This window comes from Hemicordylus capensis, chromosome 14 (assembly GCF_027244095.1).
Source record: "Hemicordylus capensis ecotype Gifberg chromosome 14, rHemCap1.1.pri, whole genome shotgun sequence".
NCBI classification, from domain to species: domain Eukaryota; kingdom Metazoa; phylum Chordata; class Lepidosauria; order Squamata; family Cordylidae; genus Hemicordylus; species Hemicordylus capensis.
The window spans coordinates 11,365,035-11,392,838 of NC_069670.1; the positions used below are offsets into that span (position 1 = coordinate 11,365,035).

At 59.7% G+C, this 27,804-nt stretch overlaps 3 protein-coding genes across 7 annotated transcripts in view; 1 reads left to right on the forward strand and 2 right to left on the reverse strand.

Annotated features, from left to right (window-relative positions):
* Positions 1-15,607, reverse strand: part of PLCB3 (phospholipase C beta 3) — a 59,330-nt gene extending 43,723 nt beyond the window's left edge. Inside the window, exons 1-3 of one of the 4 annotated variants that reach the window (XM_053277908.1) lie at positions 10,943-10,975; positions 9,476-9,575; positions 368-475 (exon numbers count right to left, since the gene is read on the reverse strand). In XM_053277908.1, the coding sequence (XP_053133883.1) occupies positions 368-403 (36 nt within the window). In that variant the 5' untranslated portion in view covers positions 404-475; positions 9,476-9,575; positions 10,943-10,975. Of the gene's footprint in view, positions 1-367; positions 476-9,475; positions 9,576-10,942; positions 11,004-15,528 lie in introns of those variants that run through there. The other 3 variants (XM_053277910.1, XM_053277909.1, XM_053277911.1) reach the window with 3 other exon arrangements.
* Positions 4,629-13,411, forward strand: PPP1R14B (protein phosphatase 1 regulatory inhibitor subunit 14B). The gene is made up of 5 exons (XM_053278060.1): positions 4,629-4,850; positions 7,780-8,631; positions 11,224-11,307; positions 11,564-11,596; positions 12,897-13,411. The coding sequence occupies exons 1-5, from the start codon at positions 4,629-4,631 to the stop codon at positions 12,963-12,965; spliced, it is 1,260 nt and encodes a 419-aa protein (XP_053134035.1). The 3' UTR covers positions 12,966-13,411.
* Positions 15,540-21,364, reverse strand: FKBP2 (FKBP prolyl isomerase 2). Of its 2 annotated transcripts, none has more exons than XM_053277913.1 (6): positions 21,214-21,364; positions 18,692-18,874; positions 17,794-17,906; positions 17,157-17,203; positions 16,767-16,802; positions 15,540-15,701 (listed from the first exon to the last, which is right to left on the reverse strand). In XM_053277913.1, the coding sequence occupies exons 1-6, from the start codon at positions 21,256-21,258 to the stop codon at positions 15,640-15,642; spliced, it is 486 nt and encodes a 161-aa protein (XP_053133888.1). In that variant the 5' UTR covers positions 21,259-21,364; the 3' UTR covers positions 15,540-15,639. The 2 variants fall into 2 exon arrangements, with proteins under 2 accessions (XP_053133888.1, XP_053133889.1); XM_053277914.1 differs by lacking the exon at positions 21,214-21,364 and adding an exon at positions 19,859-20,038.
* Positions 21,365-27,804: the final 6,440 nt, after the last annotated feature.

The window sequence follows — 27,804 nt, forward strand, 5'->3', positions numbered from 1 at the left end:
GGAGCCACAGCAGGAGAGAGGGCCTGCACACACCTCTTGCCTGTGGGCTCCCCAGAGGCATCTGGTGGGCCACTGTGGGAAACAGGATGCTGGACTGGATGGGCCTTCTTGGGCCTCATCCAGCAGGGCTGTCCTTAGGTTCTTAAAGAGTCCTGCCTGCAACCTTGGAGAAGCCGCTGCCAGTCTGTGTAGACAGTACTGAGCTAGAGGGACTGAGGGTCTGACTCAGGATATGGCAGCTGCCTTTGTAACCCTGGATCTTACAACCAAAGTCTCCAGTTCTCAGATCCAAGCCTCACACCTTCCCAGAAAACTCATGGAGGCTTGCAATAAAACACCACATAGGATGGTCCAGATTTTCAAGTACCTGACAGCCATATAACTTGCATTTGCTTGTATGCATCTCAGCAAAGAGGGACCAGCCTTGCTTCTCACTCTTCCGTTGTCAGCATTCAGACAGTAAGTTTTTGTTATTCTGCAAAGCAATATGTAGGGCGGTGATTTGATAAAAATATTTACGCTGGCGGGTATTTGGGGTGAGAGGAACAGATCACGATTTCCAGTGATAAGGAGCAGGACCCGGGTGCTTTGTATAGCCAGTGGCAAAGGATGACTGAACTCTTGCAGCTTCAAGAGCTTTCTGCAGAGGGGGAATTCCCACCAGAGCAGCTTCTCTTACTGAGTTCCGAGAGGGTCCAGATCTCAGCAGCAGAGCTGCTTTGCATGAAGAAGGTTTCAGGTTCAGTCCCTGGCAGCATCTCTGAATAGGACGGTGTCTGAAACTCTGGAGTGCTGCCTGTCAGTGCAGATGAATCAAGGAAGCAACATTCTCTGTCCTGAGTTTCCCACAAAGCGCATTTTGCATTCCCGGGCCGGCCACACACATGTCAAATCCTACACTGGGTTCGGGGTCACACAGCAGATTTTAAGAACTGTTTCCCACTCTCCCTCCACGCCAACAACATTAACAGGTTTGCACCGATAGCACAAACATTAAAAGTTACTTCTAGGCTCCTGTGGGGAAACTGAAGAGGGCCCCAGAGCAAGCCACATCCAGAACCTACTCAACTTAAAAAAAAATAAAATAAAATAAAAAAATCATACAAACAACTTTCTTTACTCCCACGATCGCTGGAGGGGCGATATTCTAGATTCTGGCTCCTTTTATGGTGAAAAAAACATGCTTCCAACCCCCAACTTGAGTTTATTAACGGGGAGTTTATTTTAGTCCGACAGGATGGCAACATTTGCTCCCGCAACGCCCCATCCATCTTTTGCAGCTTGACACATCTGCGCTAAGCGGGCAGGATGCTAAATTACAATTGCAGTGGGGGGAAAGAAAGAAAGAAAGAAGGAAAGAAAGAAAGAAAGATAGATGCAGGCCAGGATCCACAGGGGAGCAAGGTCCCCACCAAAGGCCTCCTGAATCCCGGAGGAGCTGCAGGAGTTTGCAAGATTGCCCTTGAACTCCGACATATTTGGCAGTGGAGGCTGCGGCTGTTTTCTTCTCGGCCCCCGGATTTGCAGAGACCCCACCCCCTGCCAGATGCTACGAATTTGCAGTGCTACCTACCAGTCACTAGCCAAACTTAAGAACATGGGGAAAGCTGCCGCATTCCGAGTCAGGCCGTTGGTCCATCGAGCTCAGTATTGCCTGCACTAACTGGCAGCGGCTTCTCCAAGGTTTCAGGCAGGACAGGAGTTTCTCTCAGCCCTACCTGGAGATGCTGCCGGGGATCAAACCTGAGAACCTTCTGCACGCAAAGCAGATGCTCTGCCCACTGAGCTACAGCCCCGTCCCCACAGGGGATTATCTTACAGCAGACATCGCTCCCTCCCATGCAGTCCCCCATCCAAATGCAAACCAAGGCTAACCCTGCTTAGTAAAAGGGACAAGTCATGCTTTCTACCACAAAACCAGCTTCCTACTATGAACTGATATGAAAACTTATATAACACTTTTCAACGATAGTGCTCAAAGAGGAACTTTATTTATCTATCTATTATTTTATTATTTAATGTAGGGAAATTTATTTAACATAGGGAAGTTCATCTATCTATTATTCTATTGGTTATTTATTTCCCTACGTCAAATAAATTTCCCTACATTAAATTTCCCTACAATAAATACATGTGGCCCCCTGTCCCCAAAGGGCTCATAATCTCAAGAGGAAAGAGAACCCGCTGAGGAAATACTGCACAGCAACCCCTTGTGCAAATCGAAGGCAGACTCTCACCTCTCCACCATGGCGGCTCAAGCCCGCTGTGGGTCCGAGATGGGGCGCCAAATGTGGCACCCCTTGCATGCACCCTCCTCCCCCTTTTTCCCTTTTTGCACCCAAGCAGGGGACAGAGAGCATTTTGCAGCCAATAATCTCCAGCCTGCCTCACTCCGCCTCATAGACGGGCCGCCCCTGCCTCCCTGCAGCGTGTGCCCGGAAAGCTCAAAGAGGCACGAGTCCAGAAACCCCAAGCAAATGGCGCAGCCAATGCACAGGGCTCAGAATCGCACAAGGGGCCCCCAGGCTAGGAGTGTGTATATTTTGGCTGGGCTAGTGGCGGGTGGGAAGGAGCCACAGAATGGGCCCCACCACCTGGCCCTGAGTTCGACACATCACTGAAGGGGCCTGGGGGAAAGCTGCGGAGGGAGCAAGCGGCTCCCTTGCCCAACAGAGCCTCAGCCTTACTCCCGAGTAGATCCCAACTTGCCCATTTTTTTGCTTCGTCCCGGTTGGCAGCAGCGGCCATGAGGAGACCTCGCCACCTAGTGGCAGGTGCGGAGAACCGCAGGCAAGATGAGATTTCCCAGGAAGACGGACAGAGCCCTTTGGGACGTCCGGCGGGAGAACTGGAACCGAAGGCTGGCTGGAAAAGGAGAAGAACAACAGAGGAAGGGGTGTCGTCGATGCAGAGATTCCTTCTCACCCTCCAAAGCCAACCATAGCTGCCCTCCTGCCTGCCATCACCTGAGTGGGGGTGGTGGAGGGAGACCGGGGGCGGAGCGGTTGTGCCCAAGTCCCTTGCAGTGAAGATGCCAGGATGCAGCACACCTGGACTGTGCGCAGCAGACCCAGGGATGCCAGAGCTGCCACTGCCAGCATCCTCTGCCACACCTCTTGGGTTGCAGGCTGCCTCTGGTGCAGTCGGGCTGGCCCTGCAGGGGCTCCGAGATGCGATCCAGAACTTTTCTGCACAATTGCAGCTCCCGGGGTTCCTGTTGGGGGGGGCAGAACAGCTCACGGGGTTTGAATCCTTCCTGTAGACACACTGGCTCCTTCATCAGCGCCTCTGCCCCCACCTCCTCTTCATTCCCGGAGGCCTAGCGGCGTCTCCTTCCCCAGGCCACCAGCCACTTTTCTTTGTGGCCCAGTTCCGGCTCTGTGACGCCCCGGGGAAGGTCACGTGGCCCGCCTCAAATACCACTGTGCTGATAGACTTGTTCTGCTTGCCAGAGGCAAATGAGTGCCACTTGGAGGGCTAAGCTGGGTGCGTGTTTGACCCTCGGGGATAATGAAGGAAATAAGGAGAGAGGGAGCTGGGTGGCCCGGGTTCTTGGAACCCCTCCGCTCAATTAGAGCAACACCCCTGGCAGGGAGTGCAGTTCTGTGCAGGGAAAAGCCCAGCGCTGGATACCAGATGCAACATTCAGCGGCGAATTCCAGCTTTTACTCGCAGGAAACGCAAAGTTTCTAGACCTTGTGAGTCAGTTCTGTGACTAAAAGGGTGGGTGAGGCCTGGTGCATCTCCAGGGTCAGAGAAAAGCTTCATGGAATTTCCACCCGTTTGCCGGGGGGGGGGATGGAGAGAGCCCTCTGCTTCTCTGTATGACTAGCAAGACAAAATCGGCTAAATATTGACATTTGCTGCATTTGCATAAAGCTGCAGAATGTGGATAAAATGGTGCAGAATGTTGTGTCTATTTCGCACAACTAATGCATAGATCTGACTACAGATGGGCTGGACTAATTATTTGGGGAGGCGAGCAAAGATGGCAGGGATCCTTGCTGTGGGAGAAATGGCATTTTGGCAACACATACAAGTATGTCGCTGAATGTGGGGGGTGGGGGGTAATGCATTGGCTACTGAGGCTTGAATTCTAAAGACTTGAGTTCGAGTCCTGCCGCCATTGGGAAAGCCCATTTCTCTCCAGCTCGGTTCCCACCTGCAAAGGCTCTAGTGCTGTCCACGCATTTTGCAACCACGGGAAAGCAGGACGGAACACGAGACACCTCGCGCACTGAAGCCGCTCACAGCAAACCTGCTGACATGTATTTCTGCCTCTTGTACCTTTAACAACTCCGTGGCAGGTCAGAATGCAGCAGGCGGGGCGGCCGCCTTCTGCTGAGTCAGCCTCTTGGTCGATCATCTGCACAGACTGGCAGCAGACAGAGACCTTCCCCGGCTGGGGATTGAACCTGCGGCCTTCCGCGGGCGAGGGAGGGGGCTGTGCCAGCCAGACGCGGGCCATCTCCCCAGAGAAGGGGTCCAGGTTCATCAGACACGCTGGTGGGGTCAGGGTGGGGGGGCTCCTCTAGGCCAAGGGGGCCTCCCAGGGGGAAACTGGCGCCTCCGCTACTACTCAGGGATGCCACTTTGCATATGCTCAGAGGCACACGCATCTTCGGCACATGTTTCCAGGCCGAGCTGGCTGCTTGGAAAAACAGGCCTGGGGCCCGAGTGCTGCTGCTAAGGTAACCCTGCGTGTGCACCCCGAAGCAGCCCCTGGTCCCGCTCTTTGCTTCCCAAGAGGGCTGCCCGCCGGTGCTGGTGCCGTCTCCATCGCCGTCGTGGGCGTCTCCCCTTTGTCTCTGGCAACCACTTCTCCACGGAGCCTGAAGGGGGAGACGTCAGTGAGCTGGCTGCAGCTTGCTCGGCACGATGGGACTCCCGTCTTTTGTTGCAGTCAGGAAGGAGGAGAAAAAACCTTGGCCTCTCTCTGCTGCTGCTGCTGCTGCTGCTGCTGGGAAAAGATCACCCCTTCTGCAGCTCAAGGGCTCCCAGGTTTGCCGTGGCAGAAGAAACCGGGCATCTGCAAGGCGGCACAGGAGTCCGCAAACCGCCAGGCAGGCCTCGGACTCGCTCTTCGGCTGTCCCCCAGCGGCTGCCGGCACAGCTGGAACATCTGGAGGGTGCTGGGGAAGGGGACACCTTGCCTCCCGGGCGGGCTGGGCCCCATCCTGGCCCCGCTCCAAGAGGAGGCCAAAGAGCCCCCCCAAGCCCTGCCTCCGGTGCCATTCCAAGCGCCCCGCTCTGGGGATGAGCAATCCGGAGGCCTGTGTTCCTGCACGTCAGCAGTCATCAGAGCGGAGCCAGGGAAAGGAGACGGGCAATCATTAGTCAGAAACGAAGCCAGCAAGGGCCAGGGCGGCCGCACGGCCCCACTCGCTCGGAGGCAGGCTAGCGGGATTCGGAAACGGGAAAGAGAAACAAAGAAGGCCCAAGCGCCGATCTCAGATACAAGCGGGGGGTCTCCCCCATGGGTCGCCAGGTGTCGCTGGACTACAACTCCCATCATCCACAGCCACGGCAGCTGGTGGTGATGGGTTGGAATTCAACGACATCTGGAGCAGGACAGGTGGGGGACCCCTGGATGAAAGGCAGCCAGGCAGCCTGGCCCTCTCACTAACTGCAAAGGAAAACTGGCTCAGCTCCGGGGTGCAAGCCAGGTCTGGACCAACGACTCCGAACTCCAGGAGGTGTTCTCGACAGCGCACAGCGACTTGGGCGGATCTCTGCTTCCCCCTCGCAACGTGAAGGGAGCCGTTCCCCAGAGCCTGGCGCTTGGGTGTTTTGAGGCTGCAGTTTTAAACAGGCGTCTGAGGAATTAAGTCGGGCAGGCCGCGCAGAGGAGGCAGGAAACCGGAGGTGTGTGGCACATATCGGCGCACCAGCAAGGAGGGAAAGGCCTGCGTGTAGGAAGGGCCCCTTGTGGTCCCTGGAACAACCTCCAGCCGAAGAAGAGAGCTGGGAGGACGTCCTCTGGAGGGCTGCTGCCAGCCTGGGCGAAAGGAGCCGCGGCTCTGACTCAGCTTCCTCTGTTCAAAAGCGTCTCTTGCAGCTGCTGCCGTCCCTCTCCTCCCGGGCAGGAAGTGGATGAATTAGGCTTCTGTTGGGGCCCAGACCACGTGGGTCCCCTCTCCCCCCCCCACCACTGCCCTGCAAAGCGCCTGCATTTTAAAGCCACAGACCTCTTGGGCGTCCTGCAACAGCAGGGCCCATTTCTCACCCCCACCCCAAGGCTACGTTCTAATTATTCCACGCTTGGTGAGAATCTGCTTTCTGTTTCCACATTCCACGACACAGAGAGAAAATCACCCGGAGAGCACATTCTGCTCTTCCCGGCTCCTGCGCGCCCCCCCCCCCAACTCTGCAGGATTCCTGGGTCCTTAAATATGTATTTCTTTGATGGATTTCACATATTTCTATACTGCCCAGAACTTACGTCTTTGGGCGTAAGGTGTGCAGTAGCTGTGCAATAGTCCGAATGAACTTCCCGTCTCTTTTCCAGGGGAAACCTTCACCTGCCTGACAGGGAGCTCTCTCCAGGACTTTCCTTTTTCCTTCTTAAATGGCAAGTTTAGAAACATCAGTGCTGGCTACCAGAGATCGTTAAAAAGAGTCACTAAATCTGCACCGATCAACTCTTAATTCTAAGACATGGACATGCACACACGAACCATTCCCAGCACTACATTTCAAAAAAAAATTTCCCCTTGGGAGTAACTAATCTGGATTAAGCCCAAGTCTGTGTGAATCCACATCAAGGCCAGGAGGGAATGCCCCCATGCTGACGCAAGCCCCTCCCGAGGGCTGGAGGCTGCCTCCCAACACAGCAGGACATGGTCTGTGTGTGCCCCACTGCCCTAGATTCAATTCCTTTTTAAAAACACCTTCCTCCTTTGTTTGTCCCCCCTCCACTTCTAAGCCCCTGCCCCAGACCTTTGCCCTCGACAGGTTTCAAAATCCTTCTCCGATTGCCCACTCCAAGGGGGAAGGGGGGCAGGGGGAAGTGAACGGCCACTGGAGGAGATCATGGGTGGCTGGGAGGGAGAGAGAGAGGCACAGCGACGGATGGAGTCCAACAACTCCCCAGATGGACTACAACTCCCATCACCACCTGCCAAAGGCCATCGGGGCAGCAGGTGATGGGAGCTGTAGTCCAACACCCTGTTTGATGAGCTGGTAAAATTCTGCCCAGCCCGACACGATCTCAAGTCCATTTCGCTTGAAATAAGTCTGTTTCCTAATCACATCAATGAAGCACGTGATGTGCAGAACACACCCACCCGTGTATATGGCACTTGGCAAGGCGCGGAAGGGTTGGATCTCTGCCCCGAGGGGACGACAAGCCAGATACACACATGCAAGCGTGCCAGTGTGTTTGCGCGCACACACACACACAGTCTCCATAGAAGTCTATGTCTCCATGTAGACCCCACATATCCTGACTAGGCATTGCTCAGAGTTAAGGCCAGCATAATCTGGTGCCGCTGATCACAATCCAGAATTGCCCGGTTCAGCCAAGACAATGCCCATCTCTCTCTCCAGCCCCCCTCCCTTCAGAAGACAACCAGACAGACGACCTATTGTGGGGCGTGGGGGGGGGGAGGACAGACAGACACACCCTTTTGATAAGGAATTGGGGGGGGGACAAGGGAAAGAGATTCCCCAGAGAAAAAGTTGGAGGGTGGCGGTGGGGGGAGACAAGGGAGAGGCGGGGGGGGGGTGGCCAGGCAGCCAGACACGCGGCCCCTTTAAGGGGGCGGGGTGGGGGGGCAGGGAGACGGAGACGGAGCCGGAGGCAGCGGCGGCGGCGGCGGCAGGGCAAGAAGCAGCAGCAGCAGCGGGACAAAGGGGCCGTCGCGGGGGGAGCGGAAGCGAATCGGAACCGGAGTCTGTCCGCCCTGGGAAGCGAAGCGGAGAAGCTGCACCGGGAGGCGGAGGCGGCGGCGCAGGGCGGGGAGCGAAACCGGTTTCCAGCTTTGCAAAGCCTCAGAAGGAGGAGGAGGAGGAGGAGGATCGGGAGCGCCGCTGGCTCGGGTTCGGCGCCCGCGAGCCGGCCTTTCGGAGCCAGGGCAGGGCGGCGGCGAGCCCCCGACCCAGCTGCCCCCCGGCGGGGAGAGGGGAGAGCCCCGGGTCTGGGCTGCGCCCGCACGTGCTCCGCCGGCGGCTCGGTTGTGGGGCCGGTTCCGGGCAGCTCCCGATCCCCACGGCCAGGGCTGGGCTGGACTGACTGAGGAGCGGAAACCGGAGCGAGTCCGGTTCGGGAGCGGATCCAGTTTCTGGGCGCAGCACGTGGTGCCGGTCGGAGGAGGAGGAGGAGGGGGAGACCTCCGGAGCCCGCAAGCGGAGTCACTTCTCCGGGGCGTCGGGGGCGCTCCGGTTCGGATGGCGGCGCCTTGCAGCCCGGAGAGCGGCCCGGCGGCGGCGGCGGCGGCGGCAGCTGGGGGGACGGGGCCCCGGGTGTACTTCCAGAGCCCCCCCGCCGGAGAGGGGACCACGGAGGAAGAGGAGGGCCCGGTCCGGCGCCAGGGCAGAGTCACGGTGAAATACGATCGCAAAGAGCTGCGCAAGCGGCTCCACTTGGAGGAATGGATCCTGGAGCAGCTGACGGTCCTCTACGACTGCCAGGTAGAGGCGCAGCCCCCCATCCTCCCCCCCCGGGGACCCCAACAGGAGGCTCTCCTCCTCCCCCCCCCCGCACCCTCCGGCTCCTTTGTCCGCCCCCCCAATCCCAGATCATCATCCTCACAAGTCCCCTGCCCCAAGGAGCCTGCCGTCTCCGTCTTGGGGCGCTTGCTCCCCAATCCGGGGCAGGCCACCTCTCCCCCGCCCCCGCCCCCAGTTCAGCCCCCTCCTCCTTTTGTCTCCCTTTCCTTTTCTTTGGCAAGACATTTCCGGCGAGAAGCGGACAAAGGACACGATCCTAGCCCCCCCCCCCTTTGGGGCCAGTCCCCAAGCGGCAGCTCCTGAGCCCCCCCCTCCACATGGGGGCAGCGCCCCCCTCCTCTCGCCCAACAGCTCCCCTTGGAACTCTGACCCACACACAGGCTCCTCTTGCTTCTTCCGAATCCCAGCCGCCCCACAGGGAGGCTAGAAGGAACCCCCTCTCTGCCCCCCAGGCCAGGTCCTGGGGCCCCCACTGCAGCTGGCCGGCCAGTGAGGACACCCCCCCTCCCCCGCCCCAGATGCAGGGCTGCCCCAGCCTCCGTTTCGGGGGAGTGGCGGCTTACAGGTTCAGGGCCCCACCCCACCCCCCTTTCAGGCTTCTTTTGTCCTCACTGGCCCAGGGCTCGGCCCAGACTCCCGGGAGACCTGCAGCTCAGGCAGGCAGCCCCTGGTTCAGTCCCTGGCAGCGGATCTGGGGGAGCTGCTGCCAGCCAGAGCAGGCCAGGCTAAGCCCCAGGGACCAGGCTCCAGACTCCACCCAAGGGAGCTTCCTGCTTTCAAGGGCTCTGGGCTCCCGCTGGCCTACCTGTGGTCACCTCCATCCCACACAGTCTCTAGCTCTGAGGCTTTCTCTTTGTCCTGCTCCCCACCAGAGTTGGGCTGCATCGAGCCTCTGGTTCTTCACCCTAAAAACATATTTAAAGGCAGCGGAAGATGGGGTCGGCCCGCCTGAGCGTCTGTTTGCTCCACTCCTCCCTCAACAGGCAGGGCTCCCTGACTTGGTGGACTACAGCTCCCATCGTGGTGGCAGGGGGTGATGGAAGCTGGAGTCCAGCATCCTCTAGGGTACCAAATGTGAGAACCTCTGTTGCACAGCCTTCCTCCAGTGCACCAGAATGTGGGGCCCAGTCAGACCTCAACCCACATCGCATGAATGCCCCACTCTTTTTCGACTTAATTTCCCACTTACTACACACACACACCCCTTCTCCCCAATTCCTGCCTCCTCTCCCCAAGGCCAGAAGACACCACGGCACCCCAAGTCACGCTCTCTGCTTTGAGGTCGCTCTGCTGAAGGTCACGTAAGGTCATCACGAGACCCCCGCCTCCTGGCTGGGCCCAAGTGGGCCCCACATGCACCAGCGGGACGGACTTTGATTCAAGCCCCTCCCTTGCTCCCCCCCCCACCCCCGCAAGAGGAAGGGGTGGGAATATGGATCCTGGCTGACTTCCCTCCTCTGGCTGCTTGCTGAAAGGGGCGTGAGAAGGCCGGGGGTCTCTTCCCCCCCTGCTCTCTGCTCTGCAGGGCGTTTCATCCCGGAGTGGGAATAGGGACCCTCCGCTGCTATAGCAGCTGTCGAGAGAGAGCGAGAGAGAGAGAGAGAGAGAGAGAGGCAGCTGCTCTAATATAGGGATCTTTAAAAAAAAAAAAACACCCCCACCCCCACCCCCCCCCACACACACGCTCTGCTGGATTCTTGAGCCTAAACTCCTAATGAGATTATGTTATGAATGGGAAGGGAAGCACGTTATGTTCTTTCCCTTCTTTCACCCTGGAAGTTCCCATGCAAAATTGGGGATGGGGGGCAGCCACGGAGCAGCTCCTCCGACCCCTGGGCCACCCGGCGGGTCCCTGGCAGGATTTGAACACGGGACCCAAGTCTGAATTCTGCAGAGAGCACAGTGGGCAGGATCAACTTTCAGTCTCTCCCCCCCACACACACACACACACAAACCCCCGCCACCATCTGGCAGCCGGACAGCTGGCCCCAGGCAGTTTGGGGGTGGGTGGGTGGGATTTAGGTGGCCATATGGCCGAGGTGTCTGAGCAAGCCACTGGGGCAGGCAGGAGCCGGTAAGTAGCTAGCCGCTAGCCGAGGGTGCTGGGAGCCGAGCCAGGGCTTCGAAGGCGGCCCCACTCTAGCCGGCGGGCACAGGCTGGCTGGCTCCGGGCCAGAGAGCTCTTGAGGCTGGGCCTTGCTTGGCAAGGCAGGGTGGCAACCCGCTGACCCCCCACCCCCCCTCTCCTGCTGCTGCTGCCTGCGAAACTCACCTCCTCTGCTAGTTCTCCTTAACACCCCTCAGCGGCTTCCTCGTGACCAGCTGCCCTGATGCTGCGAGAACGGACCAAGAGCGAAAGGTTAATCACTGGGGCGGGAGGGCAGCCCCCACACCGGAGGAGACCGGTTGACCTGAACGCTCCATTCGCCACCTCCCCATCCCAGTTTGTGGGGTTTTCAGAACCGGGCTCCACTCGGCCCGCTAACCGCTACACCACACTGCCTTTCTAAACGGGGGTCTTTTGCTCCCCCCCACCCCCGGCTAACCGAACAGGAAGAAGAGATCCCGGAACTGGAAATAGACGTGGACGAGCTGCTGGACATGGAAAGCGACGAGTCTCGGAGCGCCAGGGTGAAGGTAGGTGGGGGGGGGCTGGGGGGCAGCAGTGGAGGTCAGTGCCGCAGAGAGAGAGAGAGCGCGCGAAAATATGGGTCAGAATGGGAGAGTGCTGGGGGGGGCTGCCCCCACCACCTCCCCACAAGCCCAGGATTGGGCTGGAGACCCAAGGGCAGGCTTAGACGAGCAGGAGGGAGTCCGGTGGGCTGGGCTTGGGGGGCACGCTGTCTGACTTCCTGCTCTCTCTCTCTCTCTCTCCCCCCCCACCCCCCAACAGGAGCTCTTGGTTGACTGTTACAAGCCCACAGAGGTGAGTATTTGCCTCCCTGGGTCGGTGGGGGGGTGGGGTGGGCTAGCTCAGGAGTAGAGCAAATGCTTTGCACGCGGAGGGTCTCCGGGATCTACGGGCAAGGGTAGGGAAGGCTGCTACCAGTCAGTGCGGGCAGTATTAAGCTAGGTGGATCAAAGGGCTGACTCGGAAGGTAGTACTGCCATACCTTCCGCGGGAGAGCCCGGCTTGCTATGCCAGAGGCCGCAGGTTCTGCTTCTGGCAGGAGGGTTGGGGGGAAAGACCCTCCGTTTGGAAACCACCACCACCACACACACCCCGGAGCTGCTGCCAGCCAGTGCTCAGCAGACCAAGAGTCTACTAGGTATATGGCAGCTTTTTAGGGAGGGGCCAGGGTTCAGCAGGCCTCCCCGAGCAGGGTGGGGAAAGACACCCCCCCACACACCCTTCTCTGCTTCTGCCGGTCAGTGCAGACTCCCCTGAGCTAGGCGGGCCAAGGGTCTGACTCAGGAGGAGGCAGCGCCCCCGCCTTCCCATGACAAGCCTCTTCCCACGTCCTCTCCCTCCCCCCAGGGCAAGGGAGGCGGCTGGCCCCAGATCACTCCGCCCTCCCCAGCCGCTGAGAGCAGCAAAACAGCAGCTGCTCGCCTGTGCCAGCTCCTCCTCTTCCCACCGCAGGGAGTATCCTCTTGCCCAGCACCTGTCAGCGGAGCAGAGCCTGGTCTCGCCTTCCCCACTTCTGGCCCCCCAAGTGGGGAGGGCTGGCAAGGCGGCCCACCAGATCTGCGGCTCTGGGCAAGAGGGTGTGGTCACAGGGCGGGCCGGTGACTTTTTCAGGCCAGAGTCCCTGCCAGCTCAGCACTCCCAGGCAGCTCACCCACCGGTTGCCCCCAGTATCTGTGCGCAAGACCTCTGCGCATGCCAGCTCAAGAACGGCCGCATTTCCAGCAGCAGCCAGAGGCCTCCAGGAAGCACGCAAATGGGGCACAGAGGTGATCTGCTGCCTGTCCCCCACTTCTATTCCAGGGCATTCCTCTGGACAGGCGTTGTGGTTTTTAATCTAGTGATCGTGGCGGCTAGGCCTGCTCTTTTCTAGGAATGGGCGAGAGATTTCTTTTTAGATCTTTTGGCTAGCGTCTTGTAGCCGTGAGTTCCATGGGTCAAATCGTACATGGAGGATTCTGGGAGAGAAGTTCTGATTCATGGGCACGGGCAGTCAGCAAAAGTGAGGACATAGGAGACTGAGAGCAGGGGGCTTGTTGGTGTGATTGGGTGTGTGTCTGTGGCTGCTCCTTCGTGAAACCTCCCTCTCCTCCTCCAGGTGTTTGTGGCAGACCTGCTAGATAAGATCCGCGGAATGCAGAAATTAAGCACTCCCCAGAAGAAATGAAAATGGCTGGTGGCGGTGATCTCCCAGGACTGCCCGCCCTCCCTCTTCTCTGGGGGGGGGGGTCATTGATTGAAGCTTTGGCGATGCCGGGATTGGAGGGAGGGGTCTTTGCACAGTGGACAGGGAGGCTGGTGGAGAGCCAGTTACGGCCCCCTGCGAGGGAGGGGAGACCCTCCTCCGGGGATGCTTTGATAATCACAACCATCTGGACACCTTTTTAGCAATATATCCATTTGTCCCTCCCTGGCCCCTTTCTACCTGTGAGCAGGGGGGGGCAAAGGAATGTTTGTTCTCCAGGGGGGGAGAGAGACAGATAAACGACAAAAAAAAAAATTGTAGGATCTTGAAATTTTTTTTTTTTAGACGGTTTGGGTTCTTTCTCTTTTTTTAAAAAAAAAACTATTGTGTTTTTATATAAATTTAATAAAGGCGCTTTGAAAACCGGGGCCTGGTTTCTGCTTTTCAGGTGGACACCTAACAGAGCTAGTCCAGGGGTTGCCCTGGGACTGCAACTCCCATCGTCCCCTGCCGCAAGGAGGCTGAGGCAGGGGGTGATGGGATCTGTATTCCAACACCAGCTGGGGACCCCAGGCTGCGAACCCCTGAACTAAGCTGTGCAAGGTCTTGGGGACGTCTGCTTAGGGGGCTTGGGGACAGCGGTTCCACCTTGCCCTGCTGGCCGCTGGGATAAGAGGGGTGGGAGAACCCGGTTGCGGGGGGGGGGGGAGGAGAGCACGCCGTGGAGCTGGCCAAGCCCGTCCACTTCCGTGGCAGCGGCAGCAGGGTCCGGGGGGGTTTGCCCTCGCCTGAGCTGGACTCCGTGCGGAAAGCCTGTCTTCTGGGGCCTGGAACCAATTGGGCTCCGTGCTTCCTGCCTGAGGTCACAAGCCACCCCTTTTGCACACCACCAGCCCTGGCCGCCTTCTAGCCTCTTGCTGGCATGGATTTAGCGTGCAAGCAGCCGCACCCCTCTCCCGCCCGGCTGCAAGGGGCTGGCTCCAGGCCTGCCCACAAGCCCCGTCTTGCTCCTGCCAACTGGGCCAACTGGGTGAAGATGCCTCTGCTTGGCCAGGCCTGGCTCCTCCCGGGCCCAAAAGGCGTGTGCACACTTTGAAAAAACCACATACGCCCACAGGCGGGCGTCTCCTCCGCGAAGGAAGCCCCACTCTCCAGGAACTGCCCCCCCCCCCCGGTCTCCGCCACATACAAAGAGCAACTGAGCCGGGTTCTCACGGTGGGCTGGGCAGTGTGTTCGCACGGCCGTTCCCACGAGCACCAGCCACTCACTTCCACACCACACCCCAAAACAGAACACCGCACTGGCTCACTGCAACTCTCACAAGGGGCATTTTTTCTTTCATCCTCCTCATTTGGGCCGAGAACAAGCAACTTCCTAGTCCTCATGGGGCAAGACTCAGAAGGGGGGGGCATCATGCCAGGAGGAGGGGGTAACAGAGGAGCTGCCCTCTTGCTCCTCCTCAGCTCAAGCAGCAACAAGGGCCCCCACGGATGCCGATTCACTGTGATTTGCAGGATTTCTTTAGGTTGCAAAACTAGGCACCCGTTTTGTTTTCTTTCTTTAAAAATGGCACAGCACTGAATAAGGAAGTGTGGCGAATGCGTTCTTTGCAAAAGCCACCCTGCTTAGCCATCTCTTTGTCCAGGGGGACCGGGGGGGGGGTGTCCTCGGGGCAATCTATACTGTCCCCACTCGCCAGGATTTCCAGGGCCGCTACAGTGGTTTTCAACCCACGAACAACTCAGGCAAGCAGCCCGTGATGTCCATGCTCGGAGTTTGTGACCCCCTCGCTCCCCCGCTCCATTGACGCTTCGCAGCCCCAGCTCCTCTGCCCTACTCTTTCGTTTCTTGCTGCGTTTTATGGAGCTGGGCCCTCCTTGCTCACGATTTAAGCTCCCGTTCTCAGCAAACAGAGCCGGATTCCCTGAACCAGCGTCCCATCGCCGAGGCCCCTGGCACCTTTGGAGGTCTCCCAGACCAGCATCCCCGCAGGGCTGGGCTGGGGGCTGCCTCCGGCCACGACAAGCCCCCACGTCAAGGAGGAAGCGTGGTGGGCTCTCAGCCGCAGGGCTCAGGGGCCGCTCGGCGCTGTACAGTACGAGCGTAAGGAGAGCCAAACACAAGGGGAACGCCAACTCCCACCCACCCCTCCATGGGCTCTTCCACGGGGAGGCCGAAGGCACTGCCAAGCAAGGACAGTGAGAACACAGAGATTGCCCTCCTTGGCACAAGCCCTGGAGCCTTCTCTAGGCTACGGCCCCTCCCTGATGATGCTCCGACTGGGCCTTATACCGAGTCGGCCCATCAGTCCATTGAGCTGAATGCTCTGACCGGGCAGTAGCTCTCCCAGGTTCCAGCCGGGCCTGCACTGACCGGCAGCAGCTCCCTGCGGCCACGGGCAGATATTTCTCATCGCCCCGATACCCGGAGATGCTTGGATCAGAGCAGGGGCCTTTTGCACCCACAACACTGAGCCAGGGGGCCCCCGGGGTGTCAGGCAGACCCACCCTTTGAAGCCCAGGAGCCCCCCAAGTTTCCGTTTACCAGTCAGAAGGCAGCTCTGGTCTGTGCTTTTATTGGGCCGCTCCACGCTCCACGCCAACAGATCCTGAGTCGCGCCCCCAGATCCCTCCCCCCCCCCCCGCAGAGACGTCGCTACAGCTCCTGCTGCCTCTCGATCTTCAGCAGCTCCACTTCAAAGATCAAGGTGGCGCCGCCTGTGCAGAGAGAGGAGGAGAGTCTGAGAGGCGGTGCTGGGGGGGGGACAGGAGAAAGCACCCCCCCCACCCCACTCTGTAGAGCTGGCCCCAGGGGGCCCCCGGCAGGCCCAGAGGAGACAGGCATCATTCCCGGGACCGGAGATGTCGGGAGCTGCTGCGCCCACGCCTGGCTGTGCCCTAGGATCAGGCCCTAGGAAGCCCATCCAGTCCAGTGCCTTGTCCCCCATGGTGGTCCACCCGATGCCTCTGAAAAGCCCACAGGCAAGAGGGGAGAAGGTATGCCCTCTCCCCTGCCTGCGGCGGGCCCCTGAGCCTAGCGGCGGCCGAGAGCCACCACACTGGTAGCCGCGGGCAGCCTTGGCGTCCTCCGGGAATTTGCCTGAGCCATCCAAGCCGGTGCCCACCCCCACATCCCGTGGCAGGGAATTCCACGGGTTAATGGAGGTGCTGGGTGAAAAGGACTCCCTTTCGTGGGTGCTAAATTTCCCGGCCACCAACCTCCTGGGAGGACCCCCTGGGTCTAGTGTGGGGAGAGAGGGAGACACATTTCGCCCTCTCCGCTCTCCCGACTCCGTGCCCCAGGGTATGCACCTCTGCCACGTCTCCCCGCAGCCGCCTCTTCTCTCAAACGAAGAGCCCCCGATGCTGCAGCCTGGCCTTGCCCCCTGGCCCTCTGGGTTGCCCGCTGCTGCCCCTTGGGCTACAGCGCCACCCTGCCCAGACCTCATGCCCAGCTCTTTTGACAAACAAGGAGGAAAAGCCCCCCTGCTCTGCTCTGCTCCTCTCCTCTCTCACACACGACACCCTAACCCTACAGCCCCCCCCTCAAGTTATTTGCTCACACCCGACCGGAAATGGGGAAGCACACGCAGCTCCTGCAGCCGGGGTGCTCGTGTGAACGGCCTCGGTCTGGAGCTGGGGCCCTCGCCCGCCCTCTGCAAGCCCTTCCTTTCTGCTCTCCCTGGTGTCCGGGAGATCCGTGGGGAGAGGGCGGCCCAAGGAAACAGCCCCAGCGGGACGGACCCTGCGGCTACGAGGGAGGAGAGGGCCTGCAAGTCTCACCTGGGATTTTGGGTGGTGCTCCCCGGTCCCCGTAACCTGTGAGCAGAGAGAGAGAGAGCAGGGACAGGAGTCACCCCACAGACCCGCCGGTCCAGCACGGCACAACCTGAGCCCCGCAGCTGCTGCTGGACTACAACCCCGATCAGCCCCAGTGTCCAACAGTCAGGGATGATGGGAGTTGTAGTCCAGCCGCTGCAAGAGGGCCGAAGCTGCGCAGCCCTGCTCTAGTCCCATGACAGTGCTGTACAACCCACGTTGCCGGAGGCTGACGGGGCTGCTGGCAGAGGGGAAGCAGCAGGACCAAACTCACCCCCCTGGCCCTGGGGGCCCGGCTGCCACACCACCACCCCACATCCCACATCCCTGAGCTTAAACTTTCTGGCTCCTCACCCAGCTCGGAAGGAATCACCAGCTTCCTCTTCTCACCCTCACACATCCTAGGAGGAACAAAGAGAGAAAATCATGCCTTTGGCAACCCAACACGGAACCCTCTGGCTTGGCTCATGAGGGCTTAGCACCTTACTCTGCATCAGGCCTGCTCAACTTAGGCCCCCCAGCTGTTTTTGGACTACAGCTCCCATAATCCCCAGCTACAGTGGCCAATAGCCAGGGATTATGGGAATTGTAGGCCAACATCTGCAGGAGGGCCAAAGTTGAGCAGGCCTGCTCTGCATGGATCCCAAGAAAACTATTTATTTGTCTGTTTATTTTTCCATTTTAGATTCCGCTCTTCCTCCCAGGAGCCCAGAGCCAGTGTACAACACACTTAAGTTTCTCCTCACAACCACCCTGTGAAGTAGGCTAGGCTGAGAGAGAAGCGACTGGCCCAGAATCGCCCAGCCAGTCTCATGAGGCTGAAGGGGGATTTGAACTCGGGTCTCCCCAGCCCTAGTCCAGCACTCTACCCACTGCAAGGAACGAGCACCCCCCCAGTTGAGAAGGCGGAAGGAGGCAGAGCCCCAAATCCTGCTCCCATTCTCGTGGGGGTGGGTGGGGGGGTCATGAGGCTGCCCGCTGCCCGCCTTACCCAAGCAGGCCCTGGTCCCAGCCTTTAATGACCTGTCCGGTCCCCAAGGAGAAGATAAACGGTTGGTCACGGGCCAGACTGCTGTCGAATTCTGTCCCATCTTCCAGCTTGCCCTGTTGGGGAGGGATCCAAAGGGAGGCCCGTGAGCAGCCGCGGCCTCTTGAGGCAACGGCCCTCCCCAGAGGAGCCCCTCCCTCGACACCACTCCAGCCCGGCCCAACGACAGCCCCCAGCCGCCCCAGCCAGAGGGGCCAAGAGTCCAGGGTGGGGGGCCCGGGTCGACTGAGCCCAGCCGCTCCAGGCACACACATCTGGGCTGACCAGGCGCAGGAAGCTGCCTTCTGCGGAGTCAGACCCTCGGCCCGTCCGGCTCAGGACTCTCGACTCGGCCTGGCAGCAGCTCTCCCTGGCTTCCGGCTCAGGGGCCTCGCCCAGCCCAGCTGCCAGGGACGGAGCCTGGGGCACGCAGAGCGGGGGCCCTGGGGAGGAGCCAAGGCCCTGCTCCTGCCCGGAAGGGTGGCGCTTGAGGGGCAGGGGAGGGCGGTCCAGCGGGCACCCCGGAGAAAAGGGAAGAGAGAGGGGGTCCCAACAAGCCGTGTTCCCTGTAATGGGGACCCCCACAAGCTGTTGGTGGACCCCAGCCACTCCCCAAGGCCTTGGCTCTTTCTTCCGCTCTCCTTGCCAAGGGCCCCAGACAATGTACGTGGGGGCATGCCCTGCGTTGTTCCAAGCCCAACGCCCCAGGTCAGCCTCTCCTCCGAGAAAACAGCACTGGGCCCAGCCGGCGTTGGGTCACGCTGCGCAGTGAGAAGCCCCCTCTCCAGCCCCCGAGAGGGCCCCCTCCCTCTCGCCCCCCCCCCGGGGCGCCTGGCACTGCTCGCCCCTGCCCGGCACTCACCGAGTAGTGCATGTGGAGGACGTCGCCCTTGTGGGACTTGATGGGGCAGTGGTCCACCCGCTTCTTGACTCCGATCTGGAGCTTGCGCTTGCCTTCCGTGCCCAGCGCCGGCGGCGAACAGAGCGCCCACAGGGCCAGGGCCAGGAGCGTTGCCCCCGGGCTCGCCTGCATCTCGGAAGGCCCCTGTGGGCAGAGCGCGCGGTCAGCAGGGAAGGCTCCCCGCCCCCTGCCCAAGCCCTGCCCACAACCCCCCACAGATTCGGGAGAGCCCCACACCGCGCCGGCCAGGACAGGGGCTCTGCTGTGTGTCCCCTCACCCGTCAGCACCCACACGCCTGGGACCAGAGAAGGGCGGCAGGGCTGGTGCCTCCCTCCCCACGCAAGGTGGCCTTGCCCCTCTTTCCCGGGCCAGTGCCCTCCAACCGGCATCAGGCACGTTGTTGTCAGGCTCCCAGGAATGCCTCGCCCACCAGCCCTAGCGGAGGCGCGTGGCAGTTGGCAGCGGCACCTGGACAGCATCTGCTCAGGGGAGCACTCCCACCCACCCCACCCCAGAGGCCCATTCCCAGGGGCCACCGTCGTCTGGATGCCAGCAGGCCTTCTCCCAGCCAATTCCCGGAGGCCTAGGAATCCCAGCTGCCTCCGACGCTACGGGTGCCTAAGAACGTGAACCAGCTTCTGCACAGGGAGGGCTCCCAGACTGAGCTCCCTGCGACAGGGCTCCCCAGATGCTGTGGACTACAACTCCCAGCACCCCCAGGGGCAGTGGCCTATGGCTGGGGATGAGGGGAGTTGTAGTCCACAACATTGGGGAGCACGGCTCCCAAACGCTGGATGCGAGACATCGGGAACCTTCTTCCCGCCCCCAGCAACGCCATCCATCTTAGGGGGCAAGAGACCCAAAGCGTCTCACATGGAAGCAGTCCTGAGTGGCCCCCCCAGAGCGAGGGGAGCCCCCGCCACATCTCCAGCCCCAGGACACCCCAGATGCAAAGGAAAACACACACACACCCCCGCTTGCCCCACATGGATTCATGCACATGTGGGTGCTCCAGATGGCAGGGCCACCCCACCGCCGGACCCCCCCCCCCGGCTCCTACCCTGGCATGCAAGCGCGTGCAGTCCGTTCGGATCCTCCCCCCCAGCGCCTCCGGACCCCCGACTTACCGGTGCAGCCGGAGGCGGCGACTTGGCTCTGCTCCCTCCCCTGGCGGTGGGGGGCAGCGGCAGCCACTGCTGCCACAGTCCGGCTTCTCTCAAGGGTCCTGGGGTGGTGCCACCCCAGGGATTATCCGGCAAGGTCGCTTGGGGCCCCCAGCACCCCCCACCCCTGCTTCCCAGGAAGGATCTCTGCTGCACTGACACCCCGTGGCGGCCTTCTCCGAGCCCAGCCTGGCCTCCCCCCTCCCAGCTGCAAGGACCCCCCTCCCCCTGCCCTAGCCCACCCACCCCCAGGGGAGGGACCCCTTAGGAGACTCCGTAGCCCCCCTGGCCCTGGCCCCCCTTCCGGGGGCTCCCCTTGCGGGAGGTCCAGACACGGGTCTCCTCCTCCTCCTCCTCGTCAGGGCCGTTGGTCACCCGGGCCCAGACCCACATGGCCCCAGACCCCGAGGGGTCCCGCACCTTGTGCACCCAGACATCGCCGGGGCTGCCCCCGCCGCCAGCAGGGGCCGGCTTCTCCCGGGGGACCCACACCGGGCGGCGCCGCGGCTCGGCCGCCGGCTCGCAGCCCCCTCCTCCCCCCTGCCTCCCGGCGGCGGCGGCGGCTGTGGGGCCCGGGGAAGAACGACTGCTGCCGCCGCCCCCCTGCAAGGCCCAGCCCGCCAGCCCCCTCCGCTCGGCCGCCCGGCTGCAGCGCGGCACCCAGACCGGGCCCGAGGCCGCCTCCGCCTCCTCCCCGGCGGGAGCCCCCCGGCCGTGGGCCCACCACTCCGCCTGCGGCACCCAGACCAGGCCGGCGGCAGGGGGGTGAGGGGGGTCCCTGGAGGGGGGGCGGCGGGGAGGGAGGGGCGGGGGGAGCGGCCCCCCCAGCCCCGCGATGCCCCCCCCGGAGCGGCTGCGGCCCAGGGGCGCCGCCTCCCCCGCCCCCCAGCGGGCCTCCAGCTCCGCCCCCCAGGAGTGCCGGGCCCCTCCCTCTCGGGGGCCGCCCCCCCGCCGCAGCCCCAGAGGGGGGGACCCCCGCGCCTGCCCCCCACAGCTCGCGCCGCCCGCCTCCCCCTCCCCCTGCTGCGGGGTCCCCCCCCAGGACACCTGGGTCCCCACGTCCCGGAGCGCCAGCTTCTGGGGGTCCCGGGCGGCCCCCGCCCCCTCTCCCCCCCACTTGGGGGGCCCGGGCTCCAGGCTGCTGCCCCCCACCCGCGCCTCCCTCCAGCCCACCTCCTCGGACTGCCCGCTCTCGGGCCCCTCAGGCTCCTGCTCCTGCTCCTGCTGCTGCGGCCGCCCCTCGGCCGCCCCCCCTCTCCTGGGCGCCCCCCTCCCGTGGCCCCCCCGGTCCTCCTCGGGGCCCCCCATCCCCCTCTCACCTCTCCGCCTTTCCTCACCGGACACCACCACCCCCCTGTGCGCATGCGCCCTCCGCCGCTTCCGCCATAGGAACTTCTTCCGCACGAAGGGAGCCGCCATCTTGCCCGTTGAGGGCCCTCCCTCACGTGACCAGCCCGCGGCACGTGACATCCCCGCTCTGGAGGTTTATGTCCGTCTTCTTAGAATGCGTCCGGTCTGAGCACCCCCCGAGCTCTTTTTCGCTCTTGCTGTCCGGCAAAAAAAAAGCGGGGGAGTGGAGGGGGAGAGTCATCCCTAAGAAAATGTTTTATTTCCGCGCTTCCCCCTTACACGTGACCGTGTTGACGTCATTTCCTCTCTGAGCTGGCAGTAAGGAGGCTGCTTGTAAAGGTGAGGGCGCCCCCTGGTGTTGAGAAAGCGGGAGGACCTCTTTGTCACGTGCCTCCCTTGAGATTTATTCATTTTTTTAAAAAAAGAAATCATTTCCCCGATTTTTCTTTCTTTCTTTTATATATCGATATTTTTACGCCACTTCATGAGTTAAAAAGCTCTCGAGGCGGCGTAGAGAGATAGAGATGTAGATACAGATTTTAACTCCACTTTTGGATGTAATGAAAATATGTACAAAGCGGCAAACTCTTCTTTAACTAAACAGATAGATAGATATCGCTAAAGAATAAATATCTATCAGGAAGAACCTCTGCTTGGCATGCAGAAGGTTTCAGTTTCACTCCCTGGCAGCATCTCCAGGTAGGGCTGGGAGAAACCTCCCGACCTGAAACCTGGGAGAAGCTGCTGCCGGTCAGTGTAGACAGCCCTGAGCCAGATGGACCAAGGGCCTGACTCAGTAGGAGGCAGCTTCCCATGTTCCTAGGTGGAGAAGGTCCCAGGTCCCCTATGTGGACGGACATCATCGAAGGTGACATGCAGAGCCCAGATCTCCAACTTCATCCCCCACAGACCACAGCGGGTCGTGGTCGCGCTGCGCCCCTTGACAGACATAATCCTACGGCCCTCCCTCCCTCCCTCCCTCCAGCCCTTCGGCTTGTAAGACCTGGGGACTTTGATCCTGGTGACCCTTTGCAGCTTCCACTGTCCTCTGGAAACTGACCTCCCAGCTGGCCACATAATCCGATGTGGCATGCTGACCCTCCTCTTCACAGAGAGACTAGGCCATTCATGACCCCCAACCCCACTTCACACAGCCTCCTTCACCTTTCTAAAGACGTGAGCATAGCAGCTCTGACCCCCGGTGACCTGATCGCCCAAACGGGACCCCTCCCCTCCCCTCCTGATCCTTCCCCTCTTTCTACCCTCTTCCCCCCATGGAGCTCTAGGTCAGTGGCTCCTAGGAATGTGGGGGGAAGGAGGACCGTCACGTAGCACTTCACTTTTCCAAAATGCCAGCGGTCCCCCTCTGCCCCCGTTCCCAGCTTCCTGATGCCTCTTTGTAGAGCATCGCCTCACCACCCAAACAGGTTTGCATTCAGAATGTGTTATGAGGAAGAAATCAGTGGGGCTTGGCTGTTGAGTCTCTGCATGGGTCACTGTTCTGGGCCCACTTGCAGATCCGGGGAAAGGGCCCATAGCTCGGGGAAGAGCTCCTGGCTCCTCCAAGGAGGGTTGGGCAAGACCTCTGCTGCCAATCAGCTAAGTAATCCTGAGCAGGATGGAGCGAGGGTCTGACTCAGTAGGCAGCTTCATCCAGTGACTCCTGCACTGAGCAGTCTCCTCCTCTGAGATGTGGGAGTCTGTTTCTAATCATCCCTCCACCCCTTTCAGTGAGCAACAGTGCTCTCTCATAGTGAGCAGGCTTGCGTTTCCAAAAGTCTAATCTTCTCTCCCCAGCAATTCTTACGCCAATTTTGCAGATGGAGATCACTCAGCCCAACTCAACAACATTTGGGGACTCAGCCTTGGGAGCCCCTACAGGACACCGTTGTGCTCTGGTTCCAAGCTGGGGAATTCTTAACTTCAGAAGTTCGCAGCTGAGCACGAAAGGGAGCTATCCTGCCACGTTGTCCTCAGCAGTCTAGTACTTGCAGATAGGTTGCCTGTGCACCTGGAGGTTCCATTGAACTGAGCCTTATTAACTATGAGTATGGCTGATAGCCGTTGAGGATGTGAAGCGAGAGCAACACTTACTGTTTATATGGCGCTGTTGTTTCATGTGCCCAGAGCGCGAACCAGCTCAGCATTCCTCACAACAACCCTTTAAGGTCAGCACCTGTGCCTTCCAGGGGGCATCTCTACAGGTGCTTTTGGACACCTGGCTCTGGAAATCCTGACTTGGACAAGAATATCCGCCAATGCGTTTAACAGAATGGAGAGAATAATTCTCCAAAACATTCTCTTCAGTTATAATCCAGGCACTGGTGAATATTCTTTGCCTGAAGATCCATCATCCCTCTAGCTGTGCCCCACTTGCCCTGCAGAGGGCACCAACATCCCATGCCAAGGTAGGAGGGGGCATTGAAGAACATCAGCACCGCCCTGCTGGATCAGGCCCAGGGCAGCCCATTTCACACAGCATCCTGTTCCCACACAGTGGCCCACCAGATTTCCGGGAGCAGGCTGGTGCCAGAGCTCTGTCCGTTGGTTTCCTTCTGCCCTGTGTGCACCAAGCTGAGATGTCCGCGGGGGCTGTCCAGTAAGCGGGCTGGCCTGTAGTTGGGTAGGGGCAGAGACTCCCAGCCCCGAGGCCTCTGAATGCCCGCCTGCAGCTATCTAGTGTCACCTGTGCAGCCCGTCGGACACAGACTTCCACTCCTTTGCTGCTCGAATTAGTTTGCACGGCAGGCTGGGAGAGTGAGCCAATCAGACGAGTCCAGGCTGGGTATCTGGGTGCTTTGTTTGGAGCCTCCCCCCCCCCCACTTGTCAGTAATATGCAACTTGGCTCACTTGCCTGAGTGTTCTGTGCACACTTGGAGAGGGGCCCTCTGTTGCGCCACTGTGGCCGGCAGCGGCTTCTCAGGGTCCTGGGCAGGAGTTTGTCTTGGCGCTGCAATCCTCCCTTCCCAAATCGTACCAAGCCGGGTCTCCCCCTTCCGGCCCTGCGGCTGGCCCTCTGCTCCCAGCCAACAGCAGCGGCCTTGAGTGAGGGCACAGCCAGGGGGAGTTTGCCGCGTTGTGGGGCTCTCAGTGGACTCTCTAAATATTGACACTTCCAAGGTGAGGTCCAAAGTCCCCTGCCCCCCCCGCCCCCCAGGGCCAGCTCAGCATCCGTTCCTGGGAGCCAGCCCCCGGGGAAGCCACGGCTGGATGGGGCCGTCTGTCCAGCGCCCCCGACTGCAGAGGCGACATTGGCACTACGTCCTGGGCGTCCAACGCATGAGACTAGCAAGCCTCAGCCATCTATTGCCAAGAACTCACTGGAAAAGCCCAGTGCACCAAAAAAAGGTAGATGAGTGCATTAAACAGCGATTTATCGGAGGACGGTCCCAGGTTTCTAGTCCATCTGAGGCTAGGATGGTTCAGGCCCCTGTGGAGATCACTCATGCTAACCACTCACACAGACATCTGCTGGGCAAAATGGCAGGTTGCTTCCCCAGTTCTCCCATAAGACCTTTCTCACCCGGAGGTTTCCGGGCTTTCTTCTCAAAGAAGGAGAACGCAGCCCTGGATACTGGCCTGACATTGCGGCCCTGACAGAGGAGGGAAGAAGATAGTGCATCTCAAACAAGAAAGCTCAGCCAGGGGGCGAGAGCAAAGAATGCTCCCCCCACACCACCACCACCCCTAAGTAGTCTAAAGAGGGGAGAGAAGAAATGTGCCGGGCTGGGGAAATATTATGCAGAGGTGCGCCTGTCCAAGCAGAGATTGTGCACACATAAACTGAGATAAAAACCCCCAACGGTTCCAAAGAGACAATCAAAAGATATTCGACATACATGGTAAAATCACATCCAACCCAGCAAGCGGCAAAATATGTAAACTCCCAACAGACAACCTGAAAAAAATAAACCAGTTGGCAGGAGGAGAGCCGCTCTTGTGGTAGCAAGCATGGATGGTCCCCTTGACTAAACAGAGTCCACCCTGGTTTGCATTTGGATGGGACACTCTATGTGTGAGCACCGTAAGATATCCCCCTTTGGGGATGGGGCTGTAGCTCTGTGGAGGAGCCCCTGCCTGCTTGCCTGCAGAAGGTTCCGAGTCCCCTCCCTGGCAGCAGCATCTCCAAGACAGGGCTGAGAGAGACTCCTGCCTGCCACCTGGGAGAAGAACCTTGACCTCAAGAATTGTGCCTGGGCAGGGGTCACACCAGAAGGGTTCAGGAATATTTACTTCTGAATTGCAACTTTGGATAACTGATACGGGTCTCTTCCTGGTCAGCATTTGAACTGGGGTCTTCCCCCTGACTGCAAGGTAAAGAAGAGGGATTTTCAGCCATCTAGTCCAATTGCATTGTTCATGTTTTGAAAAAAATAGATCCTTAGAAGAAGGTGTGCCCCACCTTCCCTTTTCTTTCCCTTTTCTTTCGGCAAATCATGTTACACTCAGTGCTTAAGGGGCTTTTTATTATCTTTCTCTTTTTTCAGTTATTGATTGATTGATTAAGTGCCATCAAGTCAGTGTCTAGCGACCACCTAGAGAGATCCTCTCCAGGATGATCTGTCTCCAACTTGGCCTTGAAGGTCTCTCAGTGGTGCATTCATGGCTGTCGTAATCACAGTTCCTATCCTTGACAGTGTCATATTATATATAATGCTGTAATATTTAGCGAGGGGGAGGAGGAGGCAACTCAGAAGGCCTCAGAATGAAAAAGGCGATGTGAGCGAACAGGGAGGGAAGATCTCCCCACCAATTTGGCAGCAGAAGCCTGTCTTGGTTGGGCCAAGTATGACCTCTGCAGGGACCTGAAGAGCCGTCGACTGAGATGGACTAGCAACTAGGCAGTCTGCAGATGCAGCTGTGCTCCCTCCCGCCCCCCACCAGCACACCCCCCCACCCCCACGTTTTATGTACTGGGCTCTCCCAGTGAGTTGTGTCAGCCAGAAATAGCTGACTTATTAGAAGAGGCCTGGTACACACTGCAGTTCTCGTGAATCCGGGTGTCGTCATCTTTCGACAGCACCCTGGCACACCGGAAGGCAGTCGGAGAAATACACACACACACACCCCACACACACACTTCTCCCCTAATGGAAGTAGAGAGGTTGTTCTCAACAGCCCCCAGTTTCCAGTTTCCCACTGGATGTGCCCTGAGAGTGCTGCTGCAGGCTGCATTTGGAACAGCCTGCCTGTCCTTCAGCCATTGAGAAGCAAAGGGGCTGTTTGACTGGGGGGTCGAGGAGAGAGAGAGAGACTCAGGAGTCCACATTCTCTGCCGGCCACTGCAAGGTGCACAGATGTCAAGCCGGGCCCGGAAGGGTGTTCTCAGTGGGCACATGTTTATGCCCCCCGTGTGCACTGGACGTAAGACGCATCCACACGTGGCTGGGGTCATTCTCCAGGGTCCAGCACCCTCCGGGGGCCACAGAGTGTCTTGCAGTTGTGCGTGCCAAGCTGCTGAGAAAGGGGCCCGGCTACAAGAGGAGGTGGCAGTGGCCAACCAGCGCCCCCAATCAATCAGGAAGTTTCCCACAAGTAAATGGGGAGCACAGCCTCCCACAGCCCCCAAAGCTGCATCAGGGGGGACTGTTAGATATATATGTGTGTGTGTGTCTGTGTGTTACTCAACTGCCATCGCTTCTGAACTTTACCTCCCTTTCAGCTGCTGCAAGCAACCCAGCAGGGGCGGGAGGGGGGGGTTGACTTTGACCCCAAAAGCAACTGCCAAAATAACCCCGGGGCCGTGCAAGGAGGCGAGGACGAGCAGCAGCACTACAATCCCATCTGGGGAGAGGTCGCTGGGAAGGAAGGCCTCGTTCCCGGCTGGTGCAGAGGGCGGGAACCTCCCCAATTCTGCTCATAATACTGTAACCTTGGGGGGGAGATCGCCCAGTGAAACTGGTTGGCTTTGGGGACTCACAAAAGGAAGGCCGGTTCTATCGTTATGCATAATTGACTTGTGGAACTCACCGCAACAAGACGCCACGACGGCTACCAGCTCAGGTGGCTTTTTAAAAGGAGCGGGCACATTTGTGGAGGAGGAAAGGTTGGCCATTAACCATGCTGAGGACATACGGCCAGGGAGAGGGAGGTTTTCTTCTTATTCTGCTTGTGGGCTTCTCAGAAGCATAGGAACCTAGGAGGCTACCATACACTGAGTCAGACCACAGGTCCATCTAGCTCAATATCGTCTACCCAGACTGGCAGCGGCTTCTCCAAGGCTGCAGGCAGGAGTCACTCTCAGCCCTATCTCGGAGATGCTGCCAGGGAGGGAACTTGGAACCTTCTTCTGCTCTTCCCAGAGCAGCTCCATCCCCTCCTGAGGGGAAGATCTCACAGTGCTCACACTTCTAGTGTCCCATTCAAATGCAAACCAGGGTGGACCCTGCTTAGCTATGGGGACAAGTCCTGCTTGCTGCCACAAGGCCAGCCCTCCTCTCCGTGCCCCTAGAGGACTCCGGAGCCCAGGCAAGGGGCCTGCCCATCACACACACACCCCCAAGCACATCTCAATGGGAACTGAGGTCCGCATGGAATATTTCTGGACAGAATCCAGCAT

What these genes read in the sequence shown, in the direction of transcription:
- PPP1R14B (XM_053278060.1), top strand. Translation starts at nt 4,629, where the DNA reads ATGTTTCCAGGCCGAGCTGGCTGCTTGGAAAAACAGGCCTGGGGCCCG. An exon ending in GCCTGAAGGGGGAGACGTCA is followed by an intron (nt 4,851 to 7,779) that starts GTGAGCTGGCTG and finishes GTGGGGGGGCAG; the next exon opens with GGAGACGGAGACGGAGCCGG. An exon ending in ACTGTTACAAGCCCACAGAG is followed by an intron (nt 11,597 to 12,896) that starts GTGAGTATTTGC and finishes CTCCTCCTCCAG; the next exon opens with GTGTTTGTGGCAGACCTGCT.
- FKBP2 (XM_053277913.1), bottom strand. Translation starts at nt 21,258, where the DNA reads ATGCGCACAGGGGGGTGGTGGTGTCCGGTGAGGAAAGGCGGAGAG. An exon ending in CGGTGAGGAAAGGCGGAGAG is followed by an intron (nt 18,875 to 21,213) that starts GTGAGAGGGGGA and finishes CTCTGCCCACAG; the next exon opens with GGGCCTTCCGAGATGCAGGC. An exon ending in TCCTCCACATGCACTACTCG is followed by an intron (nt 17,907 to 18,691) that starts GTGAGTGCCGGG and finishes CCTCCCCAACAG; the next exon opens with GGCAAGCTGGAAGATGGGAC.